The 23,074-nt window shown below is 36.6% G+C and overlaps 3 protein-coding genes across 3 annotated transcripts; 2 read left to right on the top strand and 1 right to left on the bottom strand.

Annotated features, from left to right (window-relative positions):
- Positions 1-552: 552 nt before the first annotated feature.
- On the bottom strand, positions 553-1,644 carry LOC124802652 (ATP synthase subunit O, mitochondrial). Its single transcript, XM_047263558.1, has one exon. It carries the CDS (start codon positions 1,569-1,571, stop codon positions 942-944), a length of 630 nt encoding a protein of 209 aa, XP_047119514.1. The 5' UTR covers positions 1,572-1,644; the 3' UTR covers positions 553-941.
- A 351-nt stretch (positions 1,645-1,995) lies between these two features.
- Positions 1,996-20,807, top strand: LOC124802413 (ubiquitin-40S ribosomal protein S27a). The gene is made up of 4 exons (XM_047263172.1): positions 1,996-2,109; positions 8,200-8,310; positions 13,607-13,824; positions 20,597-20,807. Exons 2-4 carry the CDS (start codon positions 8,208-8,210, stop codon positions 20,744-20,746), a joined length of 471 nt encoding a protein of 156 aa, XP_047119128.1. The 5' UTR covers positions 1,996-2,109; positions 8,200-8,207; the 3' UTR covers positions 20,747-20,807.
- Positions 7,210-8,094, top strand: LOC124802412 (ribosome biogenesis protein NSA2 homolog). The gene is given in 2 exon segments (XM_047263171.1): positions 7,210-7,278; positions 7,280-8,094. Coding segments are annotated over 2 exon segments (786 nt in total). The 3' UTR covers positions 7,997-8,094.
- Positions 20,808-23,074: the final 2,267 nt, after the last annotated feature.

Genomic DNA, 23,074 nt, shown 5'->3' with positions numbered 1-23,074 from the left:
ACAAACTAAAATCCAGATGAGAACTCATTTATACAGAAAATCATTCACTTTATCTTTCCAGTTAGAATATCATGTTATATCAGCCTGTATGGTTATATCTATATTCTTTATCACCCTCAAAGACTGTTTTATCTCACAGTAGTATAAGACTGTCAACAAAGTGAGCTTTAACTACTGATTCAGTGTAGTGCATTTCTAAATTATGACCACTCTATACATTTTTTTTTATGCTGCACTATACATTTTGTTGTTCCCTTTCTGCTTGACAGTAGCCTTTAGTAGAAGTGGTGGTGGTGGTAACCCATACCATTTAAGTAACAGTTATCTAGTACAAGGAACATTTTTCAGCATCTTTTAATCCAGTTCACTTACCTACATAATTTTGTCGTTTGTCAAAAAGTCACAAACAAAACTACAAAGTAAGAATATCCAGCAGGAAGAAGATCCTATTGACTTGGTACTGAGCCTCAATATGTATTTGAGGATATATGAGTAAACTGACAATGTTTACACCATGACCTGAGAAGATTACTCAAGTGAAATAAACAAAAGTAGCAGTTCCATGAGTAATTTATTAATCTAAACAACAGTTCCATTAACAGAAAACTACATAATCTGCAACAGATATAAAGAGCACAAAACAAAATGTGTATTGCACCAGTGCATTATTTCACAGTAGTTCTGAGTACGACATTAAATATATTATTTCTGGTAATAGTTAATGATTGAAAATATCGTGAATTCTGGTCATAATTACAAACCATTCAGTATATATTCATATAAACAAACCGAGGTTTATGCAAAACAGTTTTCACAGAAAATGGAAGTTTTGTTTTGAAAATTCCAGTTTATTGTAAAACACTTAAGGTTTGCATATATCACTACGAACTTGCTGCTGTAGAACAGGTTTCTGTCAACCTTGCTAATCAATAAACTTAGTCTTACACTGCAGCAGAAATAAGATCAGTATATTTCTTTATTTTGCTCGCGGTACTCATGTCAACATATTTATCACCGATGCTCACAATCATACCTCCAATTATTGCTGGGTCGACCTTCGTGTTTAGCACCAATGTCTGCCCCTGCTTTAGGTGTCCCTTGAGTGCATCTTCCAGTTCCTTCCTCGTAGCATCATCGAGAGCGCTGGCGGTCACAACTTCACAAACTACTTCTCCCCTGTAAGCTGCCATAATTGTCTTGAAGGAATTAATAACAGCTTCAAGACTTTTCAGCCGGCCATTCTCCGCCAGTAATGTAACAAGATTTGCCGTCGGTGGCGAAAGCGCAAGTTTACTTGCAATTTGTTTTACTGCTTCTGTTTTTGTGTGGCGTTTCAGCGTAGGATTTTCAATGAATTCTCGGAGTTTAACATCCGTTCGAAGCGTCTGCTGGAATTTCGTTAATTCTTTTTCCACTGCATCTAACTGTTTCAACTTTGAGGCTGCTGAATAGAGAGCACTTGCGTACCTCCCCTCAAGTCCGAAAACTTGCACAGGTGGTTTTACCATCTGCTGCTGAGCAGCAGACGTTTTCATTGATCTTGCAATTAATCCAAATCTAACCGCAGCCATCCTCACTTCTTTACCAAACCAAACCAGGAAGGCTCAGAATGAATGATCCTTCACAGATGTTATGTAAATTCGATAGCCTGTTCTCGATTGTAGCAACACGAGAGCAAACGCAAAATCTCTGATAATAAAAAAAGGTTATATAGTTTAAAATTAAAAAAACTAAAATTCAGTCTGCTTTTACTACAAAGACTGGTAATATGAGTGTGCTTTTACTGCAAAGACTGGTAATATGATAGTATTTGTAAATTTACGACGTATTATTCCTACTTTCTTCAGATGTCGTCTCTGTGATAATATATAAAGAAACATTAAAAATTATGAAAGATGTGACACTCTGCAAAATCATAATTTATTTTATTGTAAATATTTTAAACTTGTAATACAAAATTTGAATACGACTAGTTATGAAAATGACTACTATGCAGGAAATGACGTAGTGCACCGGAAGTGTTACTCGACGAAGTTTCTCTGGTTCTCTCCATTGTAGAGCAGTATGGTAGAGATTTCGTGTTGAACATAGTTAACGCGTGGATATAAGGTATGTTTTGTGGAGAGTGAATAGAAAGTTGGTAATTTGATCTAATTTTAACTTTATTAAGATATCCATTATTCATTAAGTGTAGTTGGCGAGCAATCAATTTAGCAACAGTTAATATCGTGTGTTAGGTACGTGTTCGCAGCCATGTGCAGCATGGAATATAGGTTTTAGTGGGATTAGTGTTGAATCTCATACTTGTTTGGTCCTTAATAGCTATTATTAAAATTGTTTTCGTTGGCACTTATATATTCTAAGGTCCGTAGGTGTAAAAACTTTGTTTTGACGTGCTTACAGTACTACCGAAACTTGGTTTAAAAGTAGTGGGTTCTTAAAGGTGTTGCCGCTCGTAATTATTAGACCGCTGTAGCTCTGTATTTCTAAATTCTCTAAAAATATTTCCGAAGAAACGAGGTAAGTCACCACGAAACGCAATAGTTAGGCGATATTTACCACATGCAATGGTTCGTGTTGCACATTCAATAACTTACATAGGGTACTTTTCTTTTGATATACTTTATTGGCGCTGGTAGCAATCCTCCAGAAATTGCTGAAGTAATTTTTTGTACAGTTGTAGGTTGTATTTTTGTGTTCAGTCCACAGTAAACAAATTTATAAATTTTTTGGTATTTTGGTGTCACAACTTTTTATTTGGCCTTCCTGACATCTCACCACAGCTAAAATTTCGGGGTAGTTCCAATACCACACCTAAACCATTGATGCCCCCAGTATTTGCTTTTTAAATGTATGTTACAGTTGACACACATTGCAAATTTTAACAACTTTTGACCAATTTTTTTGTTTAACATATGAAAAAGTAATCATATTTTTCTCAATATTTTGATGACTAAATTTGTTGCACAAAACTGTAGGAGCTGCAGTGTTGGTCATTTTAAAGCATGTGAACTATGATTTGCAATAGAACCCACTTTTGACAAAGTTAGAAAATGTCCAAAAACTAATTTAATGTTTTGAAATATCCAAAACCTCTTTTTTCCTCAGAAAAATATTTGATAAATATTTGTGTCCCTTTGATAACATTTTGGAGATGGAAAAGAATTGCTTGAAACAAATTTAGAGCATTGCACCACAGTGTTTCTAAAATGTATTAACTGTAAGTTGGCTAATCAACTACCTAGATGGGAATCTGTAGAGATATGAAGATTTCAGCTGGTAGTCATTTTTGATGGTTGTCAGTGTTACATAGCTGACAGTACTTTGTAAAGTAGGGTTGTTGTGTGTGTTACTATTTTATACGTAATGGTAAGTGTGCAAAAATTTTGCAGGTAGGATCATTGTTAAACATTTCAATACATAGGATGATTTTTCAGATTAATTATGAACATTACATTTAAATGGATTATACCTCCTTGTGTAGCTCCTGCTTTTTACAGATGCAAAAAACACATGTTAAGGTGCTTGCAGAGCTCCTCACACTGTAGTAGTACATGCGGATAGTGGGCTTGCTTAAAATGCTTCTGGCAAACAGCCAACTTATAATTAACACAGTAAAAGTTCATATCCCAAGGAATGGTCACCTATTACAAAGTATGGAAACATTGTTAGCTTAATTGCTTTCTTAAATGTGTACAGATACTGTTGTGCTAAATGAGAAACACTAAACATCTGAGTGAGTGTTTTGGTCTTCTGTTTAAAGATTGATTTGCACCACGTTTCAAAAGCTTCTTTTCTGTCTAAATTGTTTGTCTATATTTGTCCATTTCAATATTGTTACATTCCATGCTGGATTTTCCATTGTTTTTTGTCCATGTTTCACTTAAACACAGCTACACTACATACCAACACTCAGAAAAGACATATTGACATTTAAAGCTATATTTAGTGTTGACAAGCTTCTCTTCAGAAACACTTTTCTTGCCATTGCCCATCTCCATTTTACATCCTCTCTACTTCAGCCATTGTCAGCTATTTTGCTGCCAGAGTTTCAAATCTCATCTGCTACTACTTTAAGGATTGCTTTTTCTAATCTAATACCCACAGCATCTCCTGATTTAATTAGACAACTTTCAATTGTGATGATCATCATATCCCTAATAGACCGTGTCAATTCCATTCAGCTACCTTTCAAAGTCCTTTGCTGTCTGTGAGAAGATTAAAATGTCATCAGCAAATGAAACTTTTTATTTTTTCTCCTTAAACTTTTAATTCCTACTCCAGATTTCCATTGCTGCTTGCTCAATGCGCAGATTGAATAACATCAGCAACAGGCTACAATCCTGGCTCACTCTTTTCAACCACTGCTGTCTGGTTCCTGCACAAGCTGGAAATTGCCTTTTTCTCCCTGTTTCTTACACTTACTACCTTCAGAATTTCAAAGAGTACTCCAATAAGTGTTTGCAAAGTCTTTTCCTAAGACTACAAATGCTACATACATAGGTTTGCCTGTTTTTAACCTGTCTTCTTAAATAAGTTGTACAGTCAGTATTGCCTTGCGTGTTCCAACATTTCTCCAGAATCTTCCCTGTGGCTTGCTTCAGCAGTTTTCCATTCTTCTTCTGTAAAGAATTAGTGTTAGTATTTTGCAACTGTGACTTTTTAAACTTATTTTGGTAATATCCACACCTGCTAGCACTGGCTTTCTTTTGAATTATTATCCTCTTCTTGAAGTCTGAGGTTATTTTGCCTCTCTTATGCACATTGCACACCAGATAGAAGAGGATTGTTACGGCTGGCTCACCCAAGGCTATCAGTAGATCGGACGGGATTTTGTTTACTCCTGAGGTCTTGTATTGAGTTAGGGCCTTGATTGCTCTGTCAGATCCTTCTTGCAGTATCCTGTCTCCTATCTTATCTTACATACGCCGTTATTCATTTCTATAACATTGCCTTAAAGTACATATCTCTTCTACAGACTGTGTATACTCCTGCCACCTTATCAGCTTCCCTTTTTTGTTAACGATAGGATTTTCATCTGAGCTCTTGATGTTCATACAGCTGCTTCTCATTTCTCCAAAGACATCTTTAATTCTCATGTAGCCAGTATCTATCTTTCCCATTGTTACATATGCTTTTGAATCTTTACATTTGTCCTCTAGCTGTTCCTGCTTACCATTTTTACACTTCCTGTCAGTCTCTCTTTAGATGTTTGTACTCCCTTTCACCTGCTTCATTTGGTGCATTTTTATATTTTCTTCTGTCTTTGCACAAATTCAACATCTCTACTGCTATCCAAGGATTTCTACTAGTTGTCCTTTTTTACAGATTTGATCCTCTGCTGCCATCACTATTTCACTCATTTAAGCAGTCCTTTTGTCTTCTGCTGCATTCCTATCCCCTATTCTTGTCAATTGTTGCTCCCTCAGCAGCCTCGGGTCCCATATCCCAATTACCCAGCTTTTTATAATTTGTTCAGAATTACTCTACAGTTTATAACCAGTAGATTCAGTCCACATCTACCTGTGGTAATGTCCACTACTACTACTACTACTAGTAGTAGTAGTAGTAAAAGAGTGAGTTCTCAAGTAAATAACTGGTAGAGTTAATCATTCAAACTGCTTTCAAAAAATAATTGATCAGAGCTTTTGTTGTTTCATATTTCTGCACAAAGTTGGTCTTCCGTTTTTACAAAATAACGTAAAAGGGACAAGGTCTCTCAACATATGATTTTGGTAAAAATTTGAGTATAAAGTTTAGCTGTACCACTGGATCAGCAGCACAATGCATGCAAATGATTTAGTATTATGCAGTTGTTCCTGTTGAGGTGTACATTTATTGCTTGAATGATGTTATATATGATGGATTTAATGAACATGTAATTAAGTTTTTGTTTAAAAGGGGCCTTACACTTGGTATTTATTGTGCAATACTGAGTAATCATATTGACGGGCTGAGAATGGTATTGTTATTCGCATATTGGTGGCTGCATAGGTTTTAAAACTCAATATATTGCACTGTGTAGGAGTGGTATTGTGCAATACATGGCAGTTCCTGTTGAGACTTCGTTATTTGCAGACACAAAAACAACAGGTAATGATCCAGTATGAATACATAAGAAAGGAGGAAGTGTTTATCTGCTTAAATGCATTCAGGGGAATAGTTTGACCATCCATATTTAATGCTTACTCAGTAAACAGCTGCAGAAACATCTGAAAAGTGTTTCAGAGTAGGAAAAGTAACAATGAAGCTGCTTATTTGTTCATTTTGGAAGCCTGAATTATTTGTTTTAGAAATACATAGGCCTAACAGCACTACTTACTGGCCCTCTGCAGTAATTCTTACTTTTCAGGTTTATAGAGAATTTCAAGCAGTGTGGAAACTGACATCCAATACATGTATGAACAGTATCTTTTACATGTACGTAAGCTGTAATGAAGTTCACCAGTTCATTGAAAGATTCCTAGTCCATTGTTGAAAACTTAAAGATAGCCATCTGGTTATGCTGAAAGTTATTTTAGCAACATGTAGTACACTGTCCATGCCACATTCTTGCCGATTGCTGTGTCCTCTTGATTTTTCTTTTGTGGCATGTAGTAATTCATGTAAATTCTGTATAGTGTCAACACATTTGCTATGAAGGCATATTTCTGATGCATCCCAGAATGAATGTCGGGCAAAAATATTCTGCAGTTCGTGGTCTAGAATTATGTGCAATATATTGACACAGTGATTGCACAATAAATATTGAATGTGTGGGTGGCCCCTTAAACCCAATACCTCTGTTCGGTTTTTGTCAGAAGTACTGATTTTTTTTTATAATTAGTTACTAAAATCTTGGTACTTCTGTAGTTTAATGTTCTTAATTTTCTCAAGAATTCATCCTTTCTCCACTTTGAATTGTTTGTTAATAAACTTGTGAAAAAAACTTCTCTTTAGACAGAAAAAGGGATTTATGGTCACTGTGTGTACCAAAAACTAATTAATATAGCCCCAAGGTCTATGTCTTTGACTGATATGGACTGACCCATTATTAAACAACATGTAAACAAGGATGTTGTATTCTGGATATTTTCCTGTGCCTCTTGCCAGCTCTGTTAGTGGGAGTTAGTTTGTAAGTTTATCTATGCTGTTAGTATGCCTTCTGAATTTTGCTGCAGTTCTGTACACATAAGAGCTGTGAGAGAGTGAAATATTTCAGGGAGGACCATGCCACAGAACGAGTACATCGAACGCCATCGGCGCCTCTATGGGCGCAGGCTTGACCATGATGAGCGGGGTGCGCAAGCGGGAAGCACGTGAACCTCACAAACGAGCTGAAAGAGCACGCAAGACTCGTGGCCTCAAGGCCAAAATGCTCAACCGCCAACGCCGCAATGAGAAGATCCAGACAAAGAAGAAAATTCGTGCCCACGAGTTGAAACGGACCAAAAACCGTGTTGGTGATGGGGAGCCGTCAGGCGGAGCTTTGCCAGTGTATCTTCTGGATCGTGAGGTCCAACAGCGTGCCAAAGTTCTGTCCAATATGGTGAAACAGAAGCGTAAAGAGAAAGCAGGCAAATGGGATGTTCCATTACCCAAAGTTCGCGCACAGGCTGACTCGGAGGTTTTCAAAGTTCTTCGCACGGGCAAATCGCGTCGCAAAGCATGGAAACGTCTTGTTACGAAAGTGACTTTTGTGGGGGAGGGCTTCACTCGTAAACCACCTAAATTTGAAAGATTTATCAGACCCATGGCATTGCGGTTCCGTAAGGCACACGTAACACATCCAGAATTGAAGGCAACATTCTGCCTACCAATTATTGGAGTTAAGCGTAACCCAAATTCACCCATGTATACATCATTAGGTGTAATTACCAAGGGAACAGTAATAGAAGTTAATATAAGTGAACTAGGTCTTGTGACACAGGCTGGCAAGGTGGTCTGGGGAAAGTATGCACAAGTCACAAACAATCCAGAAAATGATGGTTGCATTAATGCTGTGCTGCTTGTTTAATGTTTTCTGATCTTGAGCTATGTGCTAATGGCTGTCTACAATGTGACTACAATGTGATGTATTTGTCTGCATAATAAAGTACAGAATTGTATAAACCATTTGAGTGAAACAGTTCCTTTTAGATTGCACTGCCATTTACACTCTTACCTTATTGCACATTTATTGAGTATTAGTAGTGATATTCTTACTTGAAACTTTTACAGAATTCAAAATGCAGATATTTGTGAAGACTTTGACGGGGAAGACTATCACCTTAGAAGTAGAAGCTTCGGATACAATCGAAAATGTTAAAGCCAAAATCCAGGATAAAGAAGGTTTGTAACATTGTAAATTAATGTATGTGGTCAAAACCTGCTGGAATGGGAGGTCATTTTCTGTGTTGGCCAACAGTGGGTATCTGAGTTTCGTGATACTTTTTAGCAGTACATCAGTGAATTATTTGTTTGCCATCATACTTCACCATAATTTTAATTTGTCAATCATGACATTGTTTAGCTTGGTATACAGGGGTTAATACTGAATGTAGGTCAAGCACATAATCTTGTGTTTAAATATTTAGTTTTGGTATACCTGATTTTAAATCTAATGCAGTGAACAAAACAGGTGAGATTCAGAAAGTTGGATCACCTAACCACTCTATTCCCTGAAGAATATTCTACTTTGTGTTTATATAGGCATTATTAGATTCTTTTCAGATTGAGAGTTGTTGCAAGGTGTTCTCTCCTATCAATTGTAATTGATTTCAAAGCCATGTTTGTGTTGGTAGTGAACTGTTTAGTTGTGCAAAGGAATTTTTTTCCACAAGTTGAGAGATGCACATACTTAAGACATGTAATTATTGAAGCAGTAAATTTACAAAGAAAAACACAAAAAATCAGTGTCACTTTCTAATTTCCAGACAAAGTACACACATTGAAAAAATGCTTATCACATTTCTCCAGCCTGGTGGGAACTTATAATTGGTCTTAAATAATTCCCAAGACACATTGTAATAAAATAATTGGTTTTCTACAAATGGACACACAAATCTGAAATCGCAATACTTGATGAAAATAAATTCTAAAAAGTTAATCCATACCTGACACCCACTGCTTCAGATGTTCATGAAACTTTCTGCATGGCAGTAGTTAATGTAAAAAAATTTTACAAATGTAAGTGCTGTCACAAAGGATGTGTCTTTATTGGAAAAATTCAATATTGTTGAGTTATGGGAATATAGAAAATAAACTTAAGCTGTTGTGGTCCAAACAATGAGTTTTAAATATGTAAAACACTTTGATGCCTGATACAGGATTTATTTTTATCAACGCAGCACCCTGAGTATGATAGATATTGGATGCTTATTTAACATATACCACATCATTGTTCAGATCATTCAAATCAGTTTATGTAAACTGACAACCTATATTAAGGCTACCTCATGAAAGTACAGAGCCAAAAGCTATAAATTTAAATGAAACATTTTTATTGCATAGATCTACTTTATTTAGGGTGCCAAATTCTGGTCACACTAATGTTAATTTAAAATGTACATGTTCAGCAGTTAAGATCCCTTAAACTATCAATGAAACTCCCTAATAGTGTCTGTTTTTAATCCATTGTGACATTGTCCTGTTGACTTCATATCTTTTTCATTAAAGTAATACATTGTGCCAAATGATGTTTATTTAGATACACCAACAGCGCATAAAATGTTTTCTAAAAGCACAAAATAAGTCTTCCATCTCAAGCCTAATCAATGACAATGCTGGTTCAGGGGGGTGGAGACAAGTTATCTGACACTTGACACAGCAAAGTACCACCTGTCACACACAACTGCTACAAAACAATTTTGTTGGATAAGTGCATGATCCTATATGGGGCATTTTCATTGAACGAAAAAATCAAGGTAGGCTTTACAGAAGTTAATTGTCTAATCTCTAAAGCATCACAAGAAAGTGGTTTGTATAGTGAAAATTTCTGGTGCCAGGTATTGTGTGGGTTGTCGAAAATATCTTATCAAGGATTTTGTGTAGAAAATCTACGTACTTTCTCGAAGAATTGAAGAAGAAGAAAAAAAAATTATCAATATTAACTTTGCAGAAATTGTAAACATCAGATGCAATTATTTTTGCATTACCTGCTAGTTAAAAACTAACTCTTCTCGGTACATTTTATATTTCCTCCCAAACCGTTGCGCACAGATTTACCATGACTAGTAGTAAAAAAGGAATGCTCAACATAAATAGAAAAATTGTTTTTGTGCGCTCAAAAATTTTTCGGGCTTTTTCTATTTTATATTGAGCAGCACATCCCTAAGTGAATAAAGCACTTTCTTCACTTGTGGGTAATTCTCTACCAGCCACTTAACCATTTCTTTCGGGACAGTATTACAAATCCTACATCATGTTCCATATCACGACTTATAATGCAGTTGTTCACTATTACCAATTTACTTTCTTCATTTACCACATGAACACACAGGATGGATTGGACAGCTGCTTCTTGTCCAGTGGTAACTCTAATTTCATTCTGAATTGCAAAACTGTAGTTTTCAGCAAGGTCCATTAAGAGGAGCTTTTTCTGGAGTTAGATTTTCTATAATTTTTTCAATGATTTTGACTGACACTTAGATATAAATGAGTGTGGTTTAAGTTACCAAAAAGTCTACGTATTCACTAACAGTTGCAGACTGCTTTACCAGTTCTGCCCCATGATCTGTGCTTATCAACCGGCTGAACTCAATTTCATGATCAGCACCTTTGTTAGCTAATTTCTGTTTTAATAATTCTGACAGTTTATCACAAGGACAATTATCACAGTGATTAAACGTACTTGTTTTCAGAGTATGTTTCTTCAATGTGTCCCACATCCGAAAGCAGTTTTACAGTTTGGTGGATCACATTTTGATAGAAATTGGTGACAATCTTTACTTCAGCAATAACTTCCCACTTTTTGGTTTGAGTTGATAAAATACCCATTTCTGTTTTCAGTTTCCTTGCTTATCAAATCACATACTTCCTAACATTGAATTCTGACATTGTTTTCTTTTGACCAAGAGGGTGGAGCCAAAGTTGAAACTTGGATTTTTCATGTACTCTTACACTACCCATTTTCTCTCATTAACAATATCATGACATCAAAATCTATGTCTTCCTTAACAATTTCACCATCAAATTTTTCTTCTCTACAGCCAAAATCTTCAATACTGCACTCTAATGCCTGCCACACTTTTTGTTCCAAAACCTGCTTCATTTTTTCCAGCTTTTTTGACGTATGAAGCCTTGGTGTGATTTTAAATGGGGAGAACTTTTAAGGAAGAGCATCTCAGTTCATGTAAAGTTTAATTTGCACTCTCAATACTTTGACTTTTTACTACTGCTTTGTGAAATGTCATCTGGGTCACCTGTTGTCTTCATTTCTATCACTGATTTCAGGTTTTTGTTCACAAACCTTAAGACATGTTGTGCATAGTTTTTGGCACTTAGTGTTTTAGACAGACAAGTAAACTGACTTCAGATTAACTGTTTGTGTTTTTTGAAAGGATCACAAAAAGTTCTTGCAGTTTCAAAAACTTAAGTAATAGTATCTGTGATGTCCACATAGTAGCACTTTCTTGGTCGTGTGGAAAGTTGATATTGGATTGCATCAATATCAAATCTTGCTGGTGTTGACTCAGCTTGGTCAAATTACAGTGCTTTAGTAATTTTCAAACAGTGCATGAATTCACATTTTGCATTGCAATTAACACTGCACTAATTCACTTAAAACATACTTTATAGTAGTGGAATGACAGAGCTGCTCTACAAACAGGTATGACCAATAAAAGTGGAATGATTAGGCCACTCTACAAACAGATATGACCTGTCTCACAGAAAGACAGCAACTGAGGCCAGATAGACTAATTGTAGCATTGTTTTCGTGTGTGTGTGTGTGTGTGTGTGTGTGTGTGTGTGTGTGTGTGTGTAGGGGGGTCTATTTTTGGCAAAGGCCTTACTGGGTGAAGGCTTTGTGTCTTTTTGTTGTGCCTATCTGCAACTAAGCATCTCTGCTAAATGGTGAGTAGCAACTTTCCTTCCATAATTCTATTAATGTTAAGAATAGTGTTTTTGACACTGTTGGAAGGGAGAGCTTCTGTTTCTCTAACACACACGTTCCAAAGTGTCTCTATTTTGTCGTCAGAGATGTTGATTTCAGATGTAATGCATGAACTGCTGTCTTTTGTGTGTATGTAAAACTTACAGGTAACAATAAAATTTTTGTTTACTATATAGTGAAAGTTTCTTTACACACTGTTTATTTAGTACATTTACTGTTCAAACAAATATTCTTCTTAGAATTAATGTGAATGTTTGATCTGAAGTAACCTCTTTGGTATTACATTACTCAACTGATACTGGCAAATGTACCTATTGTAATGCAATATGTATTAACTGAGATAGGACAGAACCCCTACCATGGCTTATCACTGTCTTATGAAAACATTTGCTGTTTAACAGCAAGTACTATCTAGTATTGATAAGACAATTAGTAGGTGCCTGGAACATTTCTCATTTTGTCAAGAAGTAACTTCCATCTAGTATGAGAATAGTGTAGCACAAACCTGATTCTGTAATTAGCATCTCATTGAACACCATTTTCGGAAAGTAGAGGCAAAGGGCAAGGGTTTGGTTTATATTACCAGGGTGCAGCTAAACAATTTCCAGGTTCTACAGTATGTATTCCGAAAGCTTCCTTTACCTTCAACGCATATGTTTAAGTGTAAACGTATAATAATGAAATGTAGTTTCTGCAGCTTTTTGGGGAGTAATTGAGACTTGGAAGCGAACGTTTCAGGTGCTTGACACTCTTAAATATACTTGATAAACACTTTTAAAAATAACACCTTTAGGTTGTATATAGATTATGTATTTGCTCAGTATTGGGGACTAGCTCATCATAAATCTGCCAGAGAATATGATAAACACAATTACAACAACAAAAGGCCTTCTGCGTGAAGGAGCCAATGTCTTTGAAAGCTTGCCTGTTAAGATCTTAGCTGCCTGATGTGGGCTGGTAGATGAAAAGTTTAACAGTTGGACTTCGTAAGCATAGATCTCACAGGTTTTTGCCTCCATCTAACTAGCTTATGCTTATTGCTTGACTATTAGTCTTGTACTGTTATTTCGGGGGGGGGGGGGGGGGGGAAGGAAAAAGGGTACACACATTTAAAATTTGATAAGAGCTGTGACATGTGAAGTGTTCCACTTTGTGACTGGATACTCTGTTTAGTTTTGGTGGCCTTTGCTGAATTTATTGCAAGTAAGAAAAACACTTGGTGGCACATCACTTCTCTGTAGTAAGTAGTGATAAATTGGAATTTTATCAAGTAATGACCACTTTGAAATTTGTGGTCCTACATGCAATATGCTGGTGACAAAGTATCCTACACTGTCAATTTTTCTTTAGTCTGGTATTTGCATAATACAGTTCAGGCAGTGCAAAACAAGTGTATAGGTCTTTTAAAAATATATTAATGATTTAAAGAATGCTCTTGCAAATCATCAAAAATGTGGTACTTTGAAAACTAAATCTTAAATTGTGGTATCTAATCTGGCTGTTCATTTTAATATTTGTGTCATTTTAAATCAGGAATTCCCCCAGATCAGCAGAGACTTATATTTGCTGGCAAGCAGTTGGAAGATGGCCGAACATTGTCTGATTATAACATTCAGAAAGAATCTACTTTACACCTTGTCTTAAGGCTCCGTGGTGGTGCTAAGAAGCGAAAGAAGAAGAATTACTCAACACCCAAAAAAATTAAGCACAAGAAGAAGAAGGTTAAGCTTTCAGTCTTGAAGTTCTATAAGGTAAGTACATAAGTACTCAAGACTTGACTTCCATTCTGTAAAGCATTGGTATCGGCAATAATCACCTAAAGATCTGAACACAGGTAGAAAATCAACATGAAACAATGAATTGCTGTCTAAATTTCATTTACGGTTCTATTCATGGGTGATGGGTAGTTAGTGGGCACCTTTCATAAGTGACTATACCTGGGCTGGTAAAATGTCATGTGACAGCTCGTGTGTAGTTTACTATACTGTGATTGCGAGGTTGCAGTAGCTGCCTCTGCACACGCTCACAACTCCGAAGTACGTATTGTAAATATAAGCAACAGTCAATGTTTATATGTAAGTACAACTAAGTACATTTTTCTAACAATGGAACGTTTATATGTAAGTACAACTAAGTACATTTTTCTAACAATGGAGATGGAGACTAAGTGTTTAATAGTATATGAAACTGTGTATTGACAACACCTGAAGTAATGACAATATCTATGAAAAGTTGTTCCAAATTGTTAGTGTAATAGCTGCATGTAAAACATTGTATAATAATGTGAACCTAAACATACCAAAGAACACATTATGCACACTCGTAGAAAAAATTAAGCAAAAAGCGCATAGCCTACTAGATCTCGCCCCCCCCCCCCAACACACACACACACACACACACACACACACACACACACACACACACACACACACACACACACACACACACACACACACGGGGGGGGGGGGGGGGGGAATAGTCTGTGTACATTTACACTCGCCAATATAGTGACTCAATTCCATCCAGTTACTAAGTGACCCTGTTCACTTGCAATTTCATCTAAAACGTATTTAGGCGTCACAGGCTGTGAATATAACAGCAGCTTTGTCATGCTCATCTCCGCAGCAATGTCTCTTGCCTGCAACCACTGCACCATAGTTTCTTGAGTCACTAGTGGTGGGAGTTTTATCTAAAATCATGGAATGGTATGATGTGTTGTCCATCACAAACACTGTAGAAACTATGGGTGGTCCATATCCTCATTATAGTCGCCGGTTTTTCTGTATCGAAAAACTAAGTCCTTCAGGCACAAAGCCGTTCGAAGATCCTGCATGAGCCACATTTAATCTGGATCCTCTTCCTGTTGGTTGATGACCTCTACTATTCAGAGTATCATCTGTCCAGCATTTCTCAACTGATTCTCCAGCATTGACCCATGTTTCGTCTAACCATATGTTGGTCCTTTCCTACAATGTTGCATAAGAAAATGGTACAAGCTGCAACGACGTGACCTTTTTAAAGTTAGTTTTCATCCATCTAACTTTCTAAAATGGAAGCCCATACTTCTTAATACCATCTTAAGTGAAATTTCCCCATGAGAAAAGTTCACTTTCTTTTAAAGAAATAGGCAGCTTCGCTTTTGTGGAGTATTCTTTCCCTCTATAATATCCGTATACAAATTGCACCTGATTTAAAAGAATAAATATCGGTAACAGGATGGAGATGCTTTTTTATTCTTTCGAGGAGTACTTAAAAACAGTTTTTCCCACTGGGGCTTTCTTCCACACTGTTTACTTGAGTGTCTTATAAGTCATTAAGTAGCACCTCTCTTAGAACTGTTCTTTGACTGAGCCCTAGAGTTTTCGAGGTACGCTTTAAAACTTTATCGGTGGGAATCTATTCATGCCCATGAAGAGAAACAAATTGTTTTTCTTGCTCGTAAAATCCAGGCGTCCTCTGTAGCAATGCCAAAGCCTGGCTATTTAATGGCACTCGATGGCGCAATGGATTGTCGCTTGCTGAAAGACAGTTTTGATGACATTGTTTAATAAACAGAAACTGTAGTCAAGGCAGTAACACAATACAAAAGCAGGTGGTTTGCACTATCATACAGGGTTTACACGGAAGCCAGTAACGTGGTAGCATCGATGCCGGAATCAGCTTTTGTTCATGTTGTTATTGGTTCAGAAAATGCAGCACTACGTGTTCCTCACTTGTCAGTTACATTGCCAACTTTATGGTGCTTGGTGGGTGACCTTGAAGTGACATGTTTCAGTGGCCTGGGTATAGTCTGGATTAGTCGGAGCCTGCCAAGGGCATTGTCATTTCTTGGGGGCAACACAGTTTCATATAACAGCCTAAACAGTGTAAGTTCCTTCCTGTACGTGGTGTTTGCAAAGTGACGAACTTACTGCTGTAATGGTAAGGGCAAATACACCCAATATATTAAAACTAGATAAAGTTATGAAGTTATATTTGTTGGAGGTTAACCATCATAACTGAAAGAGTTCTGCTAATCGTTGTACAAATTCAAATGGAAAGTTGATTGACCTCTGAAATGGTCTAACTATAGAATCAAATAATTTTTAAAATAAAATACATTGTGCCCATATAAAAGACATCCAATGTATACCATGTATTTAAGCCTTCGGGCCTTCGAAGTGGTAAAACAGTAGGAGGAGTACAATGAATTTACAGATGTCAGATTTGGACAGATAAGAAGTGATCATCAAAGTGGGTGAGACAGTAGTGACAATCTCAAAGTGGGGCTTCAGGCACTTACTAACTCCTGTTTGACCCTAGTGTACCGTAGTTCCCTTGAACAAAACTGTGCCCAGTGTCTGGATAGAAGAATAAGTGACATCTCTTTATAAGAAAGGTAGCAAGAATTGTACCCAAAACTGCAGTCCAGTGATATAGACATGCATACGTTAACTGCCCTTAAACGTCCAGAAATATAAAGTAGTGCACTTCACAAAAGTACATTATCACATTATTAGCATCAATCAACTTGTGGAAATATTTGTGTTTAATAACTTTTTAGAATGTTGCTGAAGTGTGTGGGACCCATACCAACTAGGACTACTAGAGCATTTTGAATCTATACAAAAAAGGGAAACACAAATGGTGAAAGGTTCATTTGGTTCAAGATAAGTTACTAAAATGCTAAAAAACATGAACTTGCATACACTTGTCAATAGATTCAATAGATGCAAACTATTGAATCCAGGAACTTAACACTGCACCCTTCAAATTGCTCCCACAGGGATGGGAAAGGTAAGATAAGATTCGCTACAGCATGCACAGAGGTTTTGAAACAGTCATTGTTTTTGCAGCGCTTACATGAATGAAATGCAAAGAAATTCTATGTGGTACAATGGGAGGTAGGGCTGGGATAAATTGGAAAAAGAACCAGAGTTTGACAGTTTGTAAGGCAGTGTTATTGGAAGACTGGTAGAAATGAGAGAATGGAATACACTGAAAGACAGGTGGTTCAATAAAAGAGATGACATAGTGGAAGGCATCAGTGGATCTAATAGTCAAGAAACACAACTCAATTAGAAATCCATGACAGCTTAAACAGGAAAAATGGAATATGGGTATCCCAAAAATTTAGATTGACAGCAAATGCACAACTGTTGAAACGATAGATTCTGCCTGTGGATGCTTTTCTGGGGTCGAGTTGATGTCTGAGCTGGTTGTAAACCTTCTGTAGGTTACGCATTTGTGTAATGGGAGCAGTCGATTTATTGGGATAAAATTTTTTAAGCAAAGAGTGCTAAATATTTTTTACTTCTTGATGACCAGTTTCAACACACTTAAAATCATAATCAGACCTACAAATGTGACAAATGACTTTAAAGGGTGAATTCTATAATACCATTATAGAACAGTTTTACAGAAGTTGGGTAGTTTATGATGAAATAATTTTCAATGCTTTGGAAATTTGAAGTGCATACATATAATCCCATAGCAGGAACACATTCCACTCACAATACAGTGTAAGCACATTGGTTTAATGGTAATGAGTCGAAAACATTAAATACACATAGTGCCAAAGTATTTGCTGAAGTGACACAGGTGTAAAACATCATGACACACACACACACACACACACACACACACACACACACACACACACACACACACACAGATACAAAGTGAACCAATGTGCCATTCAGGGAAGAGTTTATACTTGCAGAAACTGTCAACAGATGGTGCTAGTATATCATTGCATAGTTTAGCTTATGCAATTCCGTTTTATATAGCACACAACATTCTCTATGACTCATGAATTCACAGAAGAAATTTTGTATAACTAAGAAATTCACTGGCATTGACATGAATATTAGCAATGGGAAATTGTAGTTAATTGAACTAAAACTGTTATTAACGAGTTGCATTGTGTGGGGGGGGGGGTTGGGTGCTTAATGGCCGAAAGCTGTAATTGTGTGAATCTTTTTGTTGTGCCTATCGCGACTCAGGATCTCCTCTATACAGTGAGTAGCAACTTTCCTTCTCTGGTATTGTTACTGATGGCTTAGGTTAATACTGTAATTACACTGTCTTACAGGAGAGGGAACACCAACAATTAAGTGTATCCTGTGCAAAGAATTTACAATGTTATCAGTAAAAAAATAATTTACTGTTGACAATTTCTGCAATTGTATGCTCTGCTCTGGGTTGCACATTCATTCAGTTCCTACCTTGATTGGTACATGTGATATTTTACACGTCACTTCAGCGACCACATTGGAGTTTTTATATTTTCATCATCTTATTACTGACAAACCAATGTGCTTATACTGTATTGAAAGTGGAATGTGTTCCCACTGTTAATTTATTTTTTATATTCTACAATCTTCTGGAAAATTGTTCTTTAACAGTACTATAAAATTTGCCTTTTAATGTCGTCTATCATTTAACTTTGTCGATTAGAAGATGGCAAAACTTCTGTCGAAACCAGTCATCGTGAGATAAATAATACTTAGTGATCTTGACACCAAAAGAAATTTCCTTCCAATAAACCCAGACATTCTAGTGGGGACAGACCAGGCCTAGCTGGCAAGAGTACTTCATCACACACAGTTCATAAAAATACATGCCATGTGTGAATGAGTTTTATTCTGTTGGTGAGAAATATCAATATGGTACTGTCACGTGGAAGGTAATACACGAGGATGCAGGATGGCCACGACCTTCGTGCTGTTGAGAGTTCCCTCAATGACTACCAACAGTGACCTGAAGTTATACTGCACGGCTCCCCACAGGACAATCTCCCTAAACATTGAAAGAACAGGGCCTCTCTTCAGTTCGCTGTCATACTTTGATGGCAATTTGGGATAGTATGAACAGTGATTCATCACTGACTCCAGTAGGATTACATTCTTCAGCCATCCCTGCTTCTCTATCATGGTACCACTCCAAATGCAGCCGTTTGTGTTGTGATGTTAGCAGCAGCTTACACATGGGTTTGTAATTTCCTAATCCAGGTGCTGCAAATCTCTGACCAATGGTGTGGGATGATGTGGAATTTTGTGGGAGTCTGTTATTTGTTCTCAGATGCAGGTGTAGCTATAAAGAGGTTACGATATGCTTAGTACACAATATGGTGATCCTCTCTTTTGGTCAGATGTTTTTGACCAGAACATTGACAAGTATGTCTCCATAATGTTCCCAGTAGTCAAACGTCACTGTTAAATTTGAATTCCCACTAATGTGCCATGGTTTGACCAGACAGACGGATCGATCTTCCAAACTGTTAGATGCTGTTACTGCTTATCACAGGAATACACAGAATCTGTTGTTAGGTCAGCATCTGCACTGTTCATGTCCCTTTATATATATATATATATACTGCCAGACCACATAACACAAAATACAAGATTGAAAAAGGGCAAACTTATGTTTGCAGCATTCGTGGTTTTCAAGAAAGCTTGTTCAGTGGAATACACTTTAAAATTACGTGGTAGCATGTGTAAAATAAAGGAAGTGAAAGATTATTTAAACTTTGTACAGAAACCAAATGTAATTTAGGAGTCAGGGGACATGAAAGGGAAGCAGTGTTACAGAAGGCAGTGGACCAGTGATGTGGACTATCTGCAGTGTTGTTCAGTCTGTGCCGTTAACAAGCAGTAAAGGAAACCAGGGTGAAATATTGAGTGGTAAAGGTTAAGGGACATGAAATAAAAACTTGAGGTTTGTTGTTGACATTGTTTAATCAGACAAGGCAAGTGTAATCTTGGAAGAAAGTGAGACATGGGTAATTAGCAGTTCAGGCCAAAGGAAGCTTTTGAAAAGGGTGATAAAGAAAAATGCTGAAAATGAAATGGCTCTTTCAAATAACTGATATTAAGTCAAGGGGAAAAAAGAAATTTATTGCACAACCTGACTGAGAGGGTTTTGGGTGATAAGACATATCCTGAGGTATCAAAGAATTGTAAAAATTTGGGAGAGAAAGGGTAGAGCACAGTGAACTGGTGTTAATGGGTGCACATTACAGTAGTTGTGCAGCAGTGAAGAGGCTTGTACCAGATAACTAATGTGAAGTGCTGCATCAGTGTCTTTTTAACTGAAGACATCTCATTTTTGTAATTTGCCACATTTAGTGTTCAAACATGCTTCAGCTCGAACAGCTATTAAAGGTATTACTATATGAATATTGAATCAGAAGATATTACTGTATTACAAGAGCAAAATACTGAATTGATTATAAAATTGTGTAGCCAGATTTTGACTCAAAACACACAATCAGTTAATTTTTGCAGTGTGGCAATTTCTCGGTGGTTTAAAAGCACAGTACAGTATTAGCTGAGAGTGTAGATTTGTGTGAGTGTTTTTTCAGCATGATGTGTTCATTATTGATGCCAACCTGCCATAAAAGATGACTGATTATTGGCTAAATCACTGTAACTGTTTGTTAGACATAAGTTTGTAGTGACATTATTATATGATATCATAACTGTGGCAAGAATTATCTAACACAAACATGTTAAATAAATAAAAACGTCCTTCGGTTTTCAGGTTGATGAAAATGGGAAGATTCATCGCCTCCGCCGTGAATGCCCATCAGAACAGTGCGGTGCTGGAGTATTCATGGCTGCCATGGAAGATAGGCATTACTGTGGAAAGTGCGGGCACACACTAGTGTTCAGCAAACCTGATGAAGCTTGAACATGTTGCTGTATGGTTTCTTGGCATTGTAATATTACTGACAAATAAAAAATAACAAATATTTTAGTTTAGTTTCACTGTGGAACAGTCTTAATTTGTTTTTGTAGGGTTGTATAATGGTGTGGGGTTGAAGGGAGTTGGTGACAACTGCAGGAAGGAGAGTGGTGCTCAGGAGGGAGCCATGTATACCTTGCACATCACTGGTACTATACCTACAATTTGTATCACATGGTGTGTTGCCAAACTTGTAGCACATAGTGATTAGTGGGCTTCCTTCTCAGAGAAAGTCTGTGATAAAATGGCAGATTTAAACATGTCTTCATTGCTCAAACTATGATGCTGGCTGCTGGAGAGTTAGCAGACTTGAAAGAGAGAAACTATGGTGTGTACTTACATTAATTCTTGATTGTACCTATGTTAGGGTATTGCCATAGAAATAAAACTTAAAGCAGTATCTCGAGTTATGGCAAGGGCTTGTTGATTTTAAGTCCGTGAAGAAAAATCCAATCTGGTTACAGATGACGCAAAAAAAGATCATTCAGTACAGTAGTTCATAACCAAAGAACTGTGGAAAATTCTACATAGTCCTTCAAATACACCTTTAACTTCCAAAAAGTTTGAGATGGTTTAAGGGAAATTGTGTATTCCTCACAGTTGATGTAGCAAGCAATATTATTACACAAGGTCTTGGAGAGGGAGAAGAATTAGAATAATCACAACAGAGTGAAAATTGTGGCCCTGTTGTTGCTGTAAGGGGACTTCAGGTGCTGTTTTGTATTTTATTTCACATCACCAATAACAATTTGCATTTCACTGTAAATGAGACTTCTGACATGAGTTATCAGCATGCAGTTGTATGTTTAGTCATGGTCTTAATTCCAGTTGACTTAAAGGCAAAAGTGAATGTGATTGGCAACAGTTGACATGTTTTTGGTGATTCTGCACGGTAAGTAGAAAACATAGTTTGTTGTAAATGTTGTGATGATACTTTAGAACTAATACATTTTCTTAAGTTTGTTTTGTATATTGCAAAATTAAATGTCAGAATTATTGCACAGTTTTGCCTATTTTTATTTTACAGTGCCTTGAGGTTCAAAATATTTGTGGGAATGACAATTCATGTTGATATGTATATGTCCATCATAAGCATCATGACACGTGAAATGAGGTAGTGCAGAGTTTGACACTGGATTCACATTCTGTGGGTGACAGTTCGAATCCTTTGCCAGCTGTGCGGATTTGGGTGTTTCCGTATATTGCTTTTGGAAAATGCCATGATTTCTTTCAAAAGATCACAAATGTATTCCTTCCACATCTGAGCTTATTATGTAATGAGTTAATTGTGACAGAACATTAAAACCAAATCTTCCTTCTTTCACTAGCACAAGAAAACTACTTGACCAAACTGAGTGTAGATTTTTGTCTCTCCCTCACCCTGAACAACCATATTTACCGGACTAAGACAACCCACCCCCTTTTTTAAGGGGTCCTATAGGAAAAATTTATTCTTCAACATATGCCAAAAAATAAAGATTACAAACTGTTCATGTAAGGGATCTGCCTAAGTTATTACACCTATTCCAAATTTATGCCATTCATTGTCTAAATTTTGATAATACAAAGTGAATAGTGGTGTTGAGGGGGGGGGGCGGCAAAGTCATGGAAACTGATTAATAATTGCTGCTTGAATAATTTAAGAAAATTAATTAGAAAGAATAATTGAAAGGAATTGGGACATGTATCCTGGGTAAACTTTAACTAGTACTAATATAGAGAGACTTTAAATGTCAATACATGTAAGATCAATATTCATCATTTAAGTTTGTATGCGTTTTCACATTAATTCCATTGTGTGTAGCACTGCTTATGATGCTGCTGATTCTGGATCACTGCTCATGCAAATTCCTCTTGTCTGCTTTGAACCTTCTTGGTGCGGGCGAAATGAACAGACAGGTGTAATCGGCGTAAATATATATAAACGAACTTTGTCTTCGTAATAAATATTATAAAATTTTTAATATACAGTTGGAATACACATTCTTAAACAATACTGGTCCGTTGGAGCTAGTCATATGTTGGCCTGCAGCCACTTGCAGAAACGCAAGTGAAGATACAGAAATTAAAAAACTGAATAGTGTATCTCTTCTCTTTTTTTGACATTATCTCTGGTGTAAAGCAATTCGTTACTTATCATTTGGCCTTTTATAGCTTACATGTATAAAAAGAAAAGAATGAAGGAAAAAAAGAAAAAATGATCCATTACAAAAGAGAAATATACAGAAAGATATTATTTGCGTTGATTTTTATCTTCACTGCCTCTTTAGTTTC

Source organism: Schistocerca piceifrons, chromosome 6 (genome assembly GCF_021461385.2).
Source record: "Schistocerca piceifrons isolate TAMUIC-IGC-003096 chromosome 6, iqSchPice1.1, whole genome shotgun sequence".
Taxonomy (NCBI): Eukaryota; Metazoa; Arthropoda; class Insecta; order Orthoptera; family Acrididae; genus Schistocerca; species Schistocerca piceifrons.
This window is presented reverse-complemented; position numbering and strand designations above follow the sequence as displayed.